General features: G+C 39.7%; 1 protein-coding gene across 1 annotated transcript; it reads right to left on the minus strand.

Annotated features, from left to right (window-relative positions):
- Positions 1 to 193: 193 nt before the first annotated feature.
- On the minus strand, positions 194 to 16,107 carry sass6 (SAS-6 centriolar assembly protein). The gene is made up of 16 exons (XM_080887116.1): positions 15,850 to 16,107; positions 14,582 to 14,642; positions 14,393 to 14,472; positions 14,184 to 14,288; positions 11,480 to 11,648; positions 11,049 to 11,126; positions 10,571 to 10,690; positions 8,588 to 8,779; positions 8,182 to 8,376; positions 7,254 to 7,343; positions 5,099 to 5,278; positions 4,642 to 4,723; positions 2,826 to 2,935; positions 1,632 to 1,729; positions 780 to 871; positions 194 to 527 (listed from the first exon to the last, which is right to left on the minus strand). Exons 1-16 carry the CDS (start codon positions 15,909 to 15,911, stop codon positions 475 to 477), a joined length of 1,767 nt encoding a protein of 588 aa, XP_080743242.1. The 5' UTR covers positions 15,912 to 16,107; the 3' UTR covers positions 194 to 474.
- Between the last annotated feature and the right edge of the window lie 1,352 nt (positions 16,108 to 17,459).

Here is a 17,459-nt window from a genome sequence, read left to right on the forward strand (position 1 = left end):
GATGCACTCAGCTATGGGCAAAGGTATCAAATGCGAATCTATATGTACAATGGTTGGTGTATGGTTCACATTTTGTAAATTGAAGGTAAACTGATTTGAGGATAGAATATTACTAAACACAAAAAAACCCAGCAGAAAGCACATATTTTTATTTTGGACATTATACTAAATGAGATATTGGATCAATTTTAAGATATCCAGAAATGAAGTGAGACTGGAAAAGTTGTTTATTCAAGAGTACACTGTATACAGTAAAGCACAGTTTGGGGCAAAAACATAAGAAAAACAGAACAATTTTATTTCACATACAATAATACATTCTCAGTGATCACTAGAATTAACCATAAGAATCACTCATTAAAACAAATTTATTTAATGCAACAGTAGCAGTTTTGTACAAGAGCCGAAGACGTGACTTGATGGTTTTAAGTCCATTTCCATTGTAATCTTTCTGCAGATCCTGAAACTTCTGTTTTATGCAGAGAAGTAAGCTGAAGCTATAGATGGCTTTGTACTCTGAGGAAACTCTGAACACAAAGCAAGCAAACAGAATCAAATTACTGTTACTTATTATCACACGCATTCAGCATCTCAATCAAAAAAACAATTTTTTCTTCGTATTTTTTTTTTAAAGGCACCTAAATTAGCGTTGTTGCCCCACAGATTTACTGCTGCATCCCAAAAAAAAAAGTTACACTACTAAGCCATGAAATGAAAAACTTGACGCACTGAAATTAATATGTGGTAGATGCTGATCTTTAAAAGATGAGCACTTTTACCTCTTTGACGTGGATTAGATGAAAGACCATAGATCGAGATGCAATCATCTCTCTTCTCAAAGTACTTCGAATCCAGACCAGCAGAGTCTCCACTAAGGACAAAGAGAAAACACAAGCCTGAGGTTCACAAAATCACTTTGCATTCCTGACCAAAGAGACATATTCACAATGAACATTTAAAGCAAACAAACAAAAAGAGTTTGTTGTTCTACCACTGGTATTGTCGTGGAATCAAAATCATTTTAAATATATAACTGCTGTAAATTGCATACTGCTATAAAGAAACACATTTATCAGCCTGGATAGAGACCTTAAACTTCTTCCTTCCCTGCTAAAGCAAGAGAGACAGCTATAATGATAGGGAAGTGTATTTCATTTGTACACAAAAGTACAATATCAGACAGAAATGGACCAGATAGTATCTGTAGCAAACTTTTACAGGAAAGTTAGTGAGATTTTGTGCCTATACCTGCATAAAACAGTGCTTATTATTCAGGTGAACACCCAGGTACCTATAAGAGTCCACTATCTCAATGTCCACTTCCTGGATTTTCACCGGTGTAGTGCTTCCAATTAGTACATGACCTGCTCTGCCTCCTGAGCTAGACCCAACCCATGTCTGAGAAGTGCACTAAATTCAGTTATACTAACATTTTTTTCTTTATATTCACATTTGATATGAGATTAATTACAATAAATGAATACCAATAAAAAAATAACATATATCAATAAATGTGTCTAAATACTTCCATTACTCAAAGATAATACATTTTATAAATTGCACAGTTTTACTTTGGCTCATTTGTCTTTGAGTGTAATGTATACTCAGTCATACTAAGTCAACAAACTCACATCTGTCTGTTTGATGACTTCCCGAGATGCTCATCAGTAAGATTGATCCCAGCAGCCGCCATGGGAGATACAACAGGTTTGGCTGTCTGAGGATAAAACTGAAGTGCCAGAAAAAATACAGAGATATCTTCAGGTGGTGTTAGTGCTGTTGATCTGCTATAATGTGCAAACATAAGACTGTTGCACAAAGACACAGTGAAGCCCCTTCAGACCTTCTCTCTACTTCTCCATCAGCACTCTGAAAGCAAACTGCTGCTCACTGATCATCGCCCCTCTTATTAACTTAGCTTCAACAACTCTTTCCCTTGGCGCAGCTTTCTCTCTCTGTAGTTACTACAGCTCTTCACCTGCTTTCTTAAACATTTGTCCCAGTACGCTACTTCTCTTTCTCAGGCATCCCGTCATTCTCTAAGCTTATGTTAAACTAGACGTGATTGTTTTGAATTGATTATTTCTTTATTGTAACAATGCTTCTTGTGAATAATGCATTTGTTGGTCAAACCCACGAAAAACCCACCAAATCTTTTCTGCATTTATTACTTCCAGGGTGGATTATTAGGTTCATAGGCTCATGTTGATGTGTATATTGTTAAATGACAATTCGTTTCAGGTCATTTAATGGAGAAGTTCGAATCTAATATAATGAATAGTTAATAAATTACTGTCTTCTGTGCGTAATTAAGTAACGTACAAAAAAGAATGGGATGCCATTCCATATAGGTGTGTGACTGAGCAGGTGACCGGCATAAGGAGGTGGTGCAGGTGGTGCCAGGCTGTTGTGGCTGTGTACGGTCCTTCCACATGCTACTGAGGCCCCTTTTTGTTGAATGAATAAATTGCTAAATGCCGATATGTCTCAGACTTCAATCACCCAATCTAATAAATGTGGCGCAACCCACATGCCCAGTGCTGCTGTTCAACCTGCAAATGCATTTTTCTCACACACCATTTAGTGTAACAGCAATTACACAGGCTTTCCAACAATATAACATTTATTGCCAACAAGCATTGCTTCAAGAAAGAAACTGACCAAATTGAAATTTTCTTGCTTTGCCGTCTCTTACTGCCATAATCTCTCACTCAATGACACAAAACATATTTATATTGAGCTGAATGGCACAATAGGAATGAAGCTTGTAGTAATATCTAAGAGGAAGGATGAAGAATAAACACCATCAGTATGTTGTCACCTACCCCAAGTCCTGCTGTTGTGGTTGAGACTGCAGGATTCTCCAGTGATTCCAGACCCCGTGCTTTTCTGGACAGCTGCTTTTCATTTAGCTGCTTGTTAAGCCAATTTATAACTGTGGTAAAATGAAAATAAACACACTAGTAAATGTGCTACACTTAAATAGCAACTTTCATAATGTGAATGAGATTGCTATTCACAATACAAATTATTTGTCATTCACACATTTATCAAGGCAGCCAAGGCAAGGAGCAGATACTCACAGTGCATCTGGAAAGAATGTTTTTTATGTTATGACTTATTCAATAATGGAATTAATTCATTTTTCACCTCAAAATTCTACAGACAATATTCCATAATGACAAAATGTAAATCAATTTGTTGATTCATGTATAAACAGGGACTCAGAAGGAGGCAGACGCAGCATCTAAGGGGATGGGTTTTGGAGAGAAGCTGCAGAGAGGCGTGTAAGACAAATGAATCTCTGTTGCTTTGTCCCAACCCATCATGTTCTGGGGGTTTTAATAAATTTGTCCAGATTTCTAGAAATGAGAGCTCCTCCATCCACAATGGGGTGGATGCTGTCTAAAAAGACCAGATTTCCCCTGAATCCTCTTTGTCCTTGGAAGTCATCAAATAGAATCTGAATACTATTTTCCAAGGCTTTCAGATCTCTCTGACACCACTTTTATTCTGTTTTAGCTATTCTGGTCTTCTCATTGGATGATGTTTGCATGAGTATACGTATACATGTATTTTATGTTCACGTATGTGTGCTTGTGTACATTTTTAATTCTTTTTTATCATATCATCCCTCTGTTCAGCCCTTTGGCCGACACTTGATGTCTTTTAAATGTGCTATTTAAATAAAGGTGACTTGAAAGTTTCCCAATCATCTTTAGAGCCCACTGATTTTTTACTACTCAGACAGCCAGCAATCAAAGGGAAATAAGTGCCTAAAAATGTCACTCCTGGTCCGATTAAGGAGGGTACCAGAGAAAATGACTAAGCCCAAGATTGTTTTGGTAAAGTTAGTCCCCAATTCAATATTCATTTAGTTACCTTCGATTGATGCAACCAGGTGTCATTACTGTTGACGTGAATTATAATTTTACAAAATGTACATTTAACTTTAACCAGCAGTTTAAAAATTTCCCTGAATGTCACCTGCTCTGGCCCCTGGAAGACAACTATGTCTTTTCAAGGGTCTGAAGTGAGGTCAGCCTAAGCTGCAAAAAGGCTACATTTACTACAAGTATTGTTATTACAAAAGGAGGCAGAGGAGTAACTAAATATCTGACACACTGAGCAGGAAACTGCAGGAGGGACAGGTATAGAGGCCATGCTGCTAGCGAGTTGGCTACTAGCTAGGCTAGGCAGGCAAATCACTGTGAATACAATTAGCGGGTGAATCAACAGATTGTGCTTTGGATAAAGCTCACAAAGTTTACACTAAGAAATAAGATGCTATTTAATTAATCTGGCTAAGCAAAGACATAGTGTTTCTTCTTCACTCATCTATAGTTTCCCCTTCCCCCCCCATCTCTCTGCAGATGGCTGAGCCTGGTCCTTCCCACTGTCATCAATTTCTTGCTAATGGTTGTGTGATTGTTGGTGTTTCTAATATTGCCAAATCACAACTGTTGTTGTTAACGAGCGCTATATAAATAAAATGTAGTTGTAGTGTACGTCGCCATATGGAAGTGGACTCCATAAACACTGATGGATTGAGAAGCTTTGCTGGATTTGTAAACCTTAACGATTTTGAAGACATGAAAGTCAGTTTTCAGAGGGTCCATTGAACAGGACTAGCTTCCTTACCATTCTCATTAGTTTTCAGCACTTCTTTGGTTTCATTTAGCTTCTGTACCGTGGCCTCCAACTGCTCATTTAATTTTAAAATCTGAAAAATAAAAAGAATATTTTGCACTGGTTGTTATTCTTGTCAGGAACCTTAGGCTACATTTCACACAGGCTCACCAAATCTGGACAGCAGAATATTGGAATAACAACGCCTGGTCTAATAAGTCTCAATTTCTGCTCTGACATTTGGATGGCAGAGACAGAATGACATGAAAGGACGGATCCATCTCGCCTAGTATCGATAGTTCAGGTTATTTTATTTTATGCTCACTTGCATTTAAAAGGACACAGTTCACACAGTACTGTACTTTTTCTTTTTGTATTTTTTTAAAGTACTTGTACTGATTTACTGGTTTGACTGATGAGATCTCCTTTACTGCTTTACCAAAAGAAAAGGCTTCAGTCTGTGACATACCTGTTCTTCCTTAGTGTTGAGCTGCTGCTGAGCGCTTTGTAGATCCTTTTCAACACTCTGAAGTTTCTCTGAAGTTTCCTGGAGAATCTTTTCCTGCGACACTGTCACAGTGTTTTTGACTTTTATTTTTCCTACTAAGGTTCGAACTTCTCCTTGCAGCTTCTTAATGATACCGTTAGCCTGTATGTATAAAAGAAAAAAAGGATAGATCAAAAAGAGGAGTTGATCATTTTCAAAACTCACAACTTCTATTTTTTCCCTATAACAGAGATGCAGTCCGTTCACTTTCTTTCCAAAACAACCAATATCAGTATAAGCAACACCCTATAAAACAGGATGTGGTTCACTGTGTAGGGCATTCCTGCATATTGCTCATTTTATACTACAGTGGTTGTGCCCATTTGCATGGGGAGAAAAGTTCTCAAGCTTTGAAAACATGGTCCTGTGTAGTCCCCCCCAAACTAAGTAGGCTGAATGCTGTTGGGTGAGAAGTGAACCAGAAAAGGGAGTGGTGCACGTCTCTTGTTCTGGAGCTTACAGGGAACGGAAGAAGCATGAAAAACATCAAAGACCAGAAAAGAGATAATGAAAAGCACACGTAACAGCTACAGGGGACACGTCTTCATTCTTTTCAGCGCATCTGTTCATCTGTTATAACTTTGCTCTTCTATGCAGCTGGCTGGAAGACCATCAACAGCACAAACAAGAGTCGCCCACAGCTACAACCATCGCCTCCAACTGGCTCACTGCAGGTAGATGGGCTATTCATTGCTCCCTACAGGCTGCGAAAGCACTGCCAAGGGCTGGAACTACCATTTGTTTTAGTAATCGAGTATTCTATCGATTAACTGGATAAAAAATACTTTTTTCTTGTTAATGAGCAACAATAAAGATTTTAAAAAGAAAAAACAGGTCTTTTAAGTTGAACTGCTGATTGTGCTTTCTAAAATGAAAACCAGTGTTTTAAAGATTAACTGCATTCATCTGTCAAAAAATGTAAAATTAATTTTTAATTACATTTAATATGGCACATAAAATTACATGGAAAATACAGAAATACTCTCAATTACAGCCAAAGGTCAAAGTCAAAGGGAGGTTCTCTGACTTTGTACTGTGACTCATAAATAGTTATTTATATTTTCTGATTATATGTTATATCAAGGAAGACTGAGTTATCATTTATTAAACAGCATTATTATATAAAATTATCCATCATCCATTCTCTATCCCAGCTACCATAGGGTAAAAGGTAGGGTACACCCTGGACAGGTGCCAATCTGATGCAGGGCTAGCACGGTGGCGCAGTGGTTAGCACTGCTGCCTCACATTCCTGGGTTTAAATCCACCATCTGGCCACTGCCTTACTGTGTGGAGTTTGCATGTTTGCCTCATGTCTGCATGGGTTTTCTCCGGGTACTCCGGCTTCCTCCCACAGTCCAAAGACATGCACAGGTCAATCTGTGATTTTAAATTCCCCACAGGAGTGAATGTGAGCGGGGAAGGACTAAAAAGAAAGTGTAAACTTCATCCTACTCCTTTTTGAGCACGTATATATCAGAGATATTAGTAGCAATTAGATTTTTTTCTACTTCGTTTTCTGTTTAAAATATATTTCATTATTTAGATTTACATATGTGAAATAAAAAAAAACAACAACCTTAAAACCTCCATTCAGATGCATGTCTGAAATCTTCTCCAAAACCTTTTATATAAAAGTCTTGAGTGCTTGAAATATAAAATACAAAACAATGGCTAATGACTGAGACGCCCAGAATGGCTACCCGAAGACTGGAATATCTTGATCCCAAGGATCCCCAAGAATGGATCGGTCCCAGTACCAAATACCAAGGAGCAAAAACACCAGCGACTGGTAGACAGAGAAGTCACTCGAGAATGTAAGACTAGACTGACGAACCTATGCACTGCCAAGACCCCAATATGTGGAAGGTCAAGGCAGCAGTGGTCCCCGTGCTAACCGAGGAGGCACTTGAGGCAGTGACCCCAAACTGTGCCAGTGGTTCCAGCAGATCCCTAAACAACATCAAAGATCTCTGTCTAGAAGATATAGCAAAGATTCTGTGCTCCAAGGCCCAAGGACTTGAGCTTGAAGGATAAAAACTGTGAGTTTTGAACACAAACACACAAACTGACAAACCTTTATCAGCTCCTCAGAAAGTGATTTCACCGTAGCTTCAAGTTTTCGAATCTGAAGTTCCTTACTTTCTGCATTTTCTTCCACTGATTCCTATAACAAAAAGCAAGCTGGTTAAAAATATCAGAAGGGCAAAATTTTATTAAACAAACAAACAAAAAACAAAAACCTTGAAGGCTTGATGAACAATCCTGATTTAAATTTGGCCTCCATCAGGGTAGTCTTCTGCTGCACCTCTTCATTTTTAGATAAACCCCTGGCAACCCCTCGTGCAATGCCATGTGTGTAAGTCTAAAAACAGCAGCTTGTCAACTTGAATTTTATTTTGATGAACAAAGTTTTTGTAGGCGATTCCAAAAACACATCTACCTTTCAAACATGCTGTGTTTGTTAGTATGTTGCAGTTGTTGCATGTTCACTTCATTTCAGGTTCTCTGCGTCACATGTTCTTCCTCAGATGCCTCCGGACATCACAACCAAATACCTCACTTATACTCTCATAGTAAAAAAACAAAACAACCCCGAGGCATTCTCGGGGCTTTGAGACCGTATACCAAGTCTTGTCACCAGTTATGACTTCCAACATAAAAGTTGGACCAGTCTGACACAGATGTTTATTTTCTGCATAACAGTTAGTTAGCAGCAGAGTTGGTAGTGGATGAGCGATGAAACATTTCTCCCACTGAAAACACAACGTCCAGACGAACAGAATCAACCTTTTGGGATTTACACACCTGGATGGTTGAGCGCGCATCAAGACAGAAGGATTCATGAATTAAACTGAATTGAAATTGAATTGCACAACACTGACATCCTGAGTCTAACCATTCGTCTGTACACGGTGACTCCTGGTGACTTCCTATTCATAACGTCATATCATTTCTCTCATTCTGAATCCTTAATGCCCCCCTGTCCCCGAGGGCTTCCTTACCTTCTGCTGCTGAGTGGCTTCCAATACTTCTTTGGTGCGGTTCATCAGCTGATCCTTATCTTTGACCTCCTGTTCCAGAACAGCCACTCTCATCTGCATCTGGCTCACCAAACGGTCCTTTTCATGGACCTCTGCGTCCAGGGTGCTGTTTTCCCTCCTGAGAGACAGGACCTGCTGCTTTAAATGCTGGCATTCCTATATGAAAGAGAAAGAAAATAATCAACAGCATTCTCTTGCTGTGGGGAGCTTTCAGCACGGCTTCCGCTGCCCCCATGATAGGATGATCTACAGAAGATGGACGGATGAAATTTATATCTGCTGCCAATACACAAATTATAATAAAGTTTCAAACATTAAGAGCAAGTCACCTGGACGCAATAATTCCTCATCCTAAACATTCACTTACCTCGTCTGCACCAACTAGTTTAATCTTCAGGTCTCGGATGGCAGACTCGTTCTTGTATTTCTTCTCAGTCAGTTCTCTGCACGAGGCCTCCAACTCTGTCAGTCGACTATTAAGCTGATGGCTGCTCTTTTTATGAGCAGTCTCCAGCTCCTGACGAAGCTGCTCTGTCTGCTGCTGAAACCTGCTCTGTAACTGGAAGACAGACAAACAATCTCCAACCATTTCTGCAGGGCAATCTTTAGCTTTGCTTTTGATCCCTATAGTTTCAAAGGTTCCAAATAAATGACTGCTTCCACGAGACTGAGCTAAGAACAAAGCCACACGTGGTTAATATTGTGTGACAGGGTTGTTAACTATGCAGAGGATAGTGTTAGTAATTTGTATGGTACGACCCACAAGCATAGACTAAGATTTACAACTGTGTGCAGTGATTTGTGTTCTACTTTTGAGGGCTCACAAATGTGTGCTCCGATCCACAAACAGATACAAAGAAATCTGATCACACGGAAAACGACATAAATGTGCACACATAAACCTGAATAAATCCTTCAGTGCTTACGAATCTGAAAATACATGTAACAGCCCTCTCGCTCACTATTAAAAAATTTAATGCATGTGAACGAATTGCCTGAAACGCACCGATACCACACTGCATGCCCACATGAGGTTTTGAGACAAATTTCACACTGTCATGCAGAATAGAACAGAAATATCCTTTATTGTCCCTCATTGGGGAAATTCATGTGTTCCAGCAGCGTGGAAGTGGCAGGCAGAAAGAGCTTGAGACAAAAAGCTAAGTATATAAAATAAAGAACAAGAATAAGAGACTGTAGAGGGCAAATTTACAACATAAGATGTCAATGAATATAAGATGCTTTTAAAAAACTGTGTAGAGCGATGAAAAAGCGACTTCTACACTTTATATTTTAGTCGCTGAATCAACATCAGATTAAATCTACTACTACTAATTGACACTTTATTCAAAAGACCGATTAAAACTAGTTTAAAATTTGCTGTCAAAATTAACAATGCAAACATATCACTGCACACACTTGTAAACCTTAGTTTAAACTCGTGGATCACATAGTACGTGTTTGTATCACTTTTAAAGGTTCATTTCTCCCACTTTACATACAAGAAGGTAGTAAATGCAAAACACAACTAACAAAAATGTAGCATAAGCTAAGGGAGCTAATCTGAAGTTCCATGTTAATGTCACAGTAATTTGACCCTGACTAGGTCAACCTCGAGCCCTACAATAACCACACAAATATTTACATCGCATGCTTTTTAAGCACTTGCCATCTAAAATATGAGCTGACTTGTACGGAAGAGGAATAGGGCCACTGGGGGAAAAAAAGTGGGCAAGTCTCTCTTTTTTTTTTTTTTCCTGAATTCTGAGATTAAAGTCAGAATTCTGAAAAAAAAATTGATGAAAAAGTCAGAATTCTGACTTTTTTTTCTCAGAATTCTGAGATTAAAGTCAGAATTCTGACTTTTTTCTCAGATTTTTTTTCCAGTGGCCCTAATCCTCTTCCGTAGACTTGCTTTGAACAATTATTTTTAAGTAATTTCATGAATTATAATGATTTAAACTAATAAAGTTTAATAGATTTGTTTTCCATTTTCTACGTTTGATACGTTGGCATAAAGAAGTACAACAAAGTACTGAGTAATGTACACACCATAGTACTCTACAACTCAAAATTGAAAACCTGGAATCTAAACAAAACCTTGTAACTTTTTAGGAAATAACATTTTACTTGTGTGACTATGTTTTTTTTAAACAGATCACAAATCTGTGGAGAGATGCTCTTTCTCCAAATATGTTTTTTTAGCTGCTCTTTGCTCCAAGTCAGGTAAAATAACTTCTATCCTGCCGAGCTTCCTTAGACACGGCGCTGTGCACAGCTTGTTTTGACATTAATACCCATATTAAAAACATAGCTGATGAATTTGTGCTGATTAAAAGAGAAGTCTTGCCTCCAGAGCCTTGTCTCTCTCCAGCTGCAGCTCCTGAGAATGAAGGCTGGACAGCGAGCTGGTCTGAGTCGTCCACTCTGAGCGCAGTTTGTCCAACTCTTTGGTCTTCTCAGACAGCGTCTATGATCCACATATGATCACTTGTTCAGCTGCATGTTATAGTTACATAGAACACACCGTGGACAACGCTTTGTGGAACTCTTTTTAAATGTTGATCTGATAATTACAACTTTGCAGATTCCAGTTTTCCTTGCTATATTTGACCGCATACAAAATAATTGTTCAACTTTTGTTTAATAAAAAGAAATTACATGAAAATAATCAATAAATGGGCAGTTTATTAATAAATAAACTGAAATTTCTATTAAAGAAAAATCACAAAAGTTTCGCTTAACATTAATTGCTGTAACGCAAGAACTACTAAACTGAGTACGTAAGTAAGCTGTATCATATCTTAAAAAATAAAAATAATGCACACCTGTTGAGCATAATTCAGCTGCCTGGTCAGATCATCTTCAGTCGTCTTAAGCTTCATTTCTAGGGCATGCTTCTCTGCCTGAAACAACAAAAAATGACACAAACATGACAAAACCTGTTAAAACTCAGTTTTGCTCTGAAAAACAAAATAATTATTTGACTAGACAATTATATTCAAACAAATGTTTTTATATAATATATATACGTTGCCTTCAGCTGATCAAACTAAACTAAAGCTAAAATACAAGTAAGCTTGAAAACATGAAGCCCACCCAAGCAATACAAGCTCCCATCTTTGGGATTAACAACTACACTTAACATGTACATGACAACGTTTTACTTACATGAACTAACATTAAAATTTGGTATTTATTTAAAGGGTTGTTTTTTTGATGAGTGGCATAAAGTATGAAGAAGCTAAATGGAACCAACCTTCAGAGAGGAGAGACAAACTGCCAGGTAATCTTTAACCTCTTTGTCAGAAGCTTGAGAAAGTCGTAAAGACAAGTGGTTAAGGTGCTTAAATGCGTTTGTCTCTATGACACTGAAGTTGGCGGGACCTTCTAGCACTGGAGACTGACATGACAAATGAAGAAGAAATCTGTGGAAAGGACAACAGTTAGTCTGTGCAAAAGGGTTTAATTTATATCTTTCAAATTACTAAGTCAGTAGGACATATTTGTAATGTTTTTAAATATTCCAGTGATACTTAATGATGAGCATAGGGACGTGCAGCAAGCAACTTTATCGTTCACCAATTTCAAATTCCAAGGCTCACCCTCACCTTTACTACAGAGTCCTCTCCCCACTCTACTACCTCCCTCGCTTCCCCCCCTTCCTGACACCATGACACCCCCCTCCTCCAATCCCTCTCTCAGCAGCAAGACATCTCCCCCCCTCCCCTCCTCCCAAACATCTCCCAGTGTCACAGTAGATCAGGTCAGGAGACAACTGAGGAAGCTTCGCCCCAGAAAGGCAGCAGGCCCAGACAAGGTGTGTCCTAGGATGCTAAAGGCGTGTGCTGCTGAACTTGGGGAGCTGCTACAACGAGTCTTCAACCTCAGTCTGCGACTGGGGAGAGTGCCCGCCCTCTGGAAGACATCCTGCATCGTCCCGGTCCCCAAAAAGAACCGGCCCAATGAGCTGAATGACTTCCGACCGGTGGCACTGACGTCACATCTTATGAAGACTCTAGAGCGGCTCTTCCTCAACCTCCTCCGACCACAGGTACAACATGCCCAGGACCCACTACAGTTTGCATACAAGGCGGGTGTCGGAGTGGAGGATGCCATCCTGTACCTCCTACACAGAGCCCACTCACACCTGGATGGGGGAAAAGGCACGGTCAGGATCCTGTTTCTTGACTTTTCCAGTGCCTTTAATACCATCCGGCCCTGTATGCTTCAGGAAAAACTGAACAGGATGGAGGTGGACCCCTGCCTGGTGGCTTGGATCTCCGACTACCTCACCGACAGACCACAGTACGTCAGGCTGAAGGACATCACGTCTGACACAGTGGTCAGCAGCACAGGAGCACCACAGGGAACTGTGCTGTCCCCTCTTCTCTTCACCCTGTACACCTCTGACTTCTGCTACAACTCTGAATTATGCCATATTCAGAAGTTTGCAGATGACACGGCCATCATGGGGTGTATCTGGGATGATCAGGAAGAGGAGTACAGAAGTCTGGTGAGGAACTTTGTCGCATGGAGTCACACAAACCACCTGCAACTCAACACCTCAAAGACTAAGGAACTGGTTGTGGACTTCGGGAGGTCTAGAGCAGGTCCACTGCCGGTTCAGATAGAGGGGGAGGAGGTGGAGGTGGTCAACAAGTACAAGTACCTCGGGCTGTGGGTGGACAATAAACTGGACTGGTCATGCAACACAGAGCACCTGTATAAAAAAGCCCAAAGCCGACTGTACTTCCTCAGGAGGCTGAGGTCTTTTAACATCTGCAGGAAGCTCCTGAGGATGTTTTACCAGTCGGTGGTTGCTGGAGTACTTTTCTATGCTGTGGTGTGCTGGGGGAGCAGCACAGCAAAGAGGGACTCATCCAGGCTGGAGAAACTGATCAGGAAGGCGGGCTCTGTGGTCGGCATGAAGCTGGACACTCTGGTGACAGTGGCAGAGAAAAGCACACTAAAAAAACTGCTGGACATTATGAACAATGCTGGGCATCCTCTGCACACAGCCATAAACAACCAGAAGAGTCTGTTCAGTGACAGGTTGCTTCTCCCCAAGACAAGAACTAACAGACTTAAAAACTCCTTTGTCCCACACGCCATCAAACTGTTTAACTCCTCTCTGGAGGGGAGAGGGAGGGGAAACAGGAGGACAAAGGAGGGGGGAACAACTAAGCTGTAGTGCCTCTTCACCTCACTGTACAATACCTTGTGCAATACTTTTTGTAAATAGTCAACAGTGCAATAGACTCAATACTTGAAATGTGCAATTCACTTGTATTTTTATTCCTATTTATCCCCTTCATATATTTTATTTATATCTGTCTCTGTATTTATATAAGTGTGTGTGTGTGTGTGTGTGTGTGTGTGTGTGTGTGTGTGTGTGTGTGTGTGTGTGTGTATATATATATATATATAACAATTCTGTAACTGTAACTTCTGTCGGTGCTGTGCTTTTTGGAAACCGTATTTCCCAGAGGAACCCACCCGAGGGATTAATAAAGTTCTATCTTATCTTATCTTATCTTAGAATCGTGTCTACTTTTATCACAGCGTCACGTGAGAAGGGATGACACTGGCTGATAAAATACATTAATTTTTTTCTCAAATATTTATTTATTGCTTTTCCAACAACATTTTAACCAATAGGAAGAGATAGTTCAAATAAAACAGAGGAGGAAATTAATTTTTTTTAAATTGAGTGTATAATAGTAGTGTATGTACATCGTGTATGAACAGTGTTGGGGAAACACATAGATATAGTTATACATACTCTCCCATGTAGATCATTCAGATATTATTACAGAAAAAAAAATTATATATAGATAAGTAAAATAAAACAAAACAACCCCCCCCCCCCCCAAAAAAAACAACAACAAAAATATATTTATGGCATATATTTGCTTAGCTTATTCAAACAGTGTGATGTCATGTGTTGGTTTTCTTCATACCTTGGACTGTCTGACGTTTGTTCGGAAATGCACAGGTTAAGCAGGTCAATAAACTTCTGAGGAAATGATGCAAAATCGATCAGTAGACCCTGTTGGACTTTCAAGCTACACAACAATTCAAACACAAATGACATTAGTTAATATTGAAGATGCTTTGTCCCTTAACTCTAACACAACACACTACTTCATACAAATCTTTTTACACTTACCTTTGGAAATCCTCTTCTGATATTGCAAGGTTGAAGAGAAAATATGGATCTATATCATCTGTTATCCGTACTAGAAGATCCTAATGTAATATGTAAAGAACAGGAAATGTTAAATGATATAATGTAAGTGTAGTGTAGTATATAGTATAGTTCTCTCTTTATTTTAAAACGATAAAATGTCCCACTCACTCTTTTGTGCACTGGACTTGTTGTCAGCTGAAGTTCAATTGTGACACGAATATTTGCTTTTCTGTAAAATGAAGCAATTAAACATGATGTTTGGTGACTCAATAAGTCCTATGTGAACTTGTATTTCAGTGTTCACCTCATTTCAAAAATCCACGAACAGAATAAAGACAGGAATATGAAAATGTTTCATTTTCCCATAAATGTTTGCAAAATACACTAACACTTGCTTCTGATTCTGCAATGCTTTCCATGCAGCATTCACAAAGGCTCACTTACCCTTATGTGAAGTAACTTATGAAGGCTGCTAACAACATTAGCATGTCACCTGCCTTTACCTTTCAGTATGCCAAAATATTAAAACACTGTGCTGTTAGCACTAAGTGTCCGCCCTTCATTTTCATCTATGCCAGTAATCTTTTCCTGTGTCTAATTTACCATCAGAACTTCGCTGGTACTGCTGCAGTGAACATTGCTGTCAGAGCACCATCTGGTTCAATATACAGATGTGTTCTCTCACAACTGTCTGTGTATGTGAAGCATAATTGCACACTTGTACAGTAAAAGAATTTTGAATGGTTACCAAAACCCAAAATGCACAAAAAAAAGTTCTACTCTGTTTCCATTATTGTGTATATTTACATTACAAGTATTCTGACAAAGACACATTTTTGTGATTTTGTCTCTGTAACCCACCAGGGTGGATTTTAAATCAAACAATCCAGATGCACCTAAAGTGAAGACATTTAGTTTTAATTCAGGGGTTTACCTGCAGAAACTGCTTAGGACACACAGCAGTTTGCATACATAGACTGCCGTTTTCAGAGGCTCAAACAGAATTAGACAAGCTAAAGTCAAACCCACGGACACCACTACATGTTGCCTTGAGATGCTCTGCCAGGCCTCCAGCTGTTTGTCTCTGAATCTCTCAGCGTTGTCTTCTGTAACTGAAAAACATGCTGCTGGGTTGAGAACAGCCGACTAACTTTACCATTCAAGAATATCCCATTTCTTTGCCTTGAGAAACTCTTGGATTTGCAGTACGCTTTGCGTTATCATTCATTTGATTAATATTAACGTGCTTTGCATTAGTCTGTGCAACACGTTTGTTTGTTTTCCCCGGTTGGATTGGACCGACAGCTGTTTGCCGCAGTCAGGATGGGGAGGTTTCGTGTGTGCCGACAGAATAACCGTAATTATTCTTCTCGTCAGGTGTAACTTCAAACCAAGCTGTTTAAATAGTGCGTCCGTGTCCGTGTGCACAGGCTTACCTTTCCTCGCAGTCCCTGCATCTGACATTAACCTGCAACACTTTGTTGAAGAGCTCCTCCATGACAAAACCCGTCTTTCCCTGCGGTGCCGCTGTGACGAGTCAGAACATCGATCAACGTTAAAGGTTCGTATATCAGAGTATTTCTGAGTGATGCTGGTTTTCATCAGTCAGCTGGATCAGTAGTGTTTGGTATCTTTCAATTTGGCGCTTTTCAGGCGCCAACCGTACAAACGGAACATATGGTCCTTTTTTTGTTCTACGCTTTAATGGTGGACGGCAGACATGAAGCCTGGTACCGCCACCGCCACCTGCTGGCCACAGTGGAAACAGAACACAGCGACCCACACGGTGATAGTGTGATACATTTCATTTAGTTTAGTTTTAAAAAGCCATATGCTATAATGATAGAAATTGCTTTCAGGTAGGTAAGTCCTACCTTGAGTAATCTTGAAGAATCTTGAATAATCAGGCCCCGTTTTGTCTTAAAGACCTTATAGTATGGTAAGGACTCCAATACAGCTCTCAGACTTACTTGTCATTCCAAGAGTGTTTAAAAGCAGAATGGGAGGGAGAGCCTTCAGTTTTCAGTGCCCTCTTCTATGGAACCATCTCCCAGTTTGCGTTCAGGAGACAGACACGATCTGCTTTTAAGATTAGGCTTAAAACGCTCTTTTGTGCATATACAGGGAGTGCAGAATTATTAGGCAAGTTTTATTTTTGAGGAATAATTTTATTATTGAACAACAACCATGTTCTCAATGAACCCAAAAAACTCATTAATATCAAAGCTGAATGTTTTTGGAAGTAGTTTTTAGTTTGTTTTTAGTTTTAGCTATTTTAGGGGGATATCTGTGTGTGCAGGTGACTATTACTGTGCATAATTATTAGGCAACTTAACAAAAAACAAATATATACCCATTTCAATTATTTTACCAGTGAAACCAATATAACATCTCCACATTCACAAATATACATTTCTGACATTCAAAAACAAAACAAAAACAAATCAGCGACCAATATAGCCACCTTTCTTTGCAAGGACACTCAAAAGCCTGCCATCCATGGATTCTGTCAGTGTTTTGATCTGTTCACCATCAACATTGCGTGCAGCAGCAACCACAGCCTCCCAGACACTGTTCAGAGAGGTGTACTGTTTTCCCTCCTTGTAAATCTCACATTTGATGATGGACCACAGGTTCTCAATGGGGTTCAGATCAGGTGAACAAGGTGGCCATGTCATTAGTTTTTCTTCTTTTATACCCTTTCTTGCCAGCCACGCTGTGGAGTACTTGGACACGTGTGATGGAGCATTGTCCTGCATGAAAATCATGTTTTTCTTGAAGGATGCAGACTTCTTCCTGTACCACTGCTTGAAGAAGGTGTCTTCCAGAAACTGGCAGTAGGACTGGGAGTTGAGCTTGACTCCATCCTCAACCCGAAAAGGCCCCACAAGCTCATCTTTGATGATACCAGCCCAAACCAGTACTCCACCGCCACCTTGCTGGCGTCTGAGTCGGACTGGAGCTCTCTGCCCTTTACCAATCCAGCCACGGGCCCATCCATCTGGCCCATCAAGACTCACTCTCATTTCATCAGTCCATAAAACCT

This window comes from Rhamphochromis sp. 'chilingali' (assembly GCF_963969265.1).
Source record: "Rhamphochromis sp. 'chilingali' genome assembly, chromosome: 7".
Lineage (NCBI taxonomy): Eukaryota > Metazoa > Chordata > Actinopteri > Cichliformes > Cichlidae > Rhamphochromis > Rhamphochromis sp. 'chilingali'.

Excerpts from the sequence above, each read along its gene's own strand:
- sass6 (XM_080887116.1), bottom strand. The coding sequence starts at position 15,911 with ATGGAGGAGCTCTTCAACAAAGTGTTGCAGGTTAATGTCAGATGCAGG. Across the intron at positions 7,344-8,181 it reads AAGCCACTCAGCAGCAGAAG|GAATCAGTGGAAGAAAATGC; the intron begins GTAAGGAAGCCC and ends TTTTTGTTATAG. Across the intron at positions 872-1,631 it reads AAGTCATCAAACAGACAGAT|TGGAGACTCTGCTGGTCTGG; the intron begins GTGAGTTTGTTG and ends CTTTGTCCTTAG.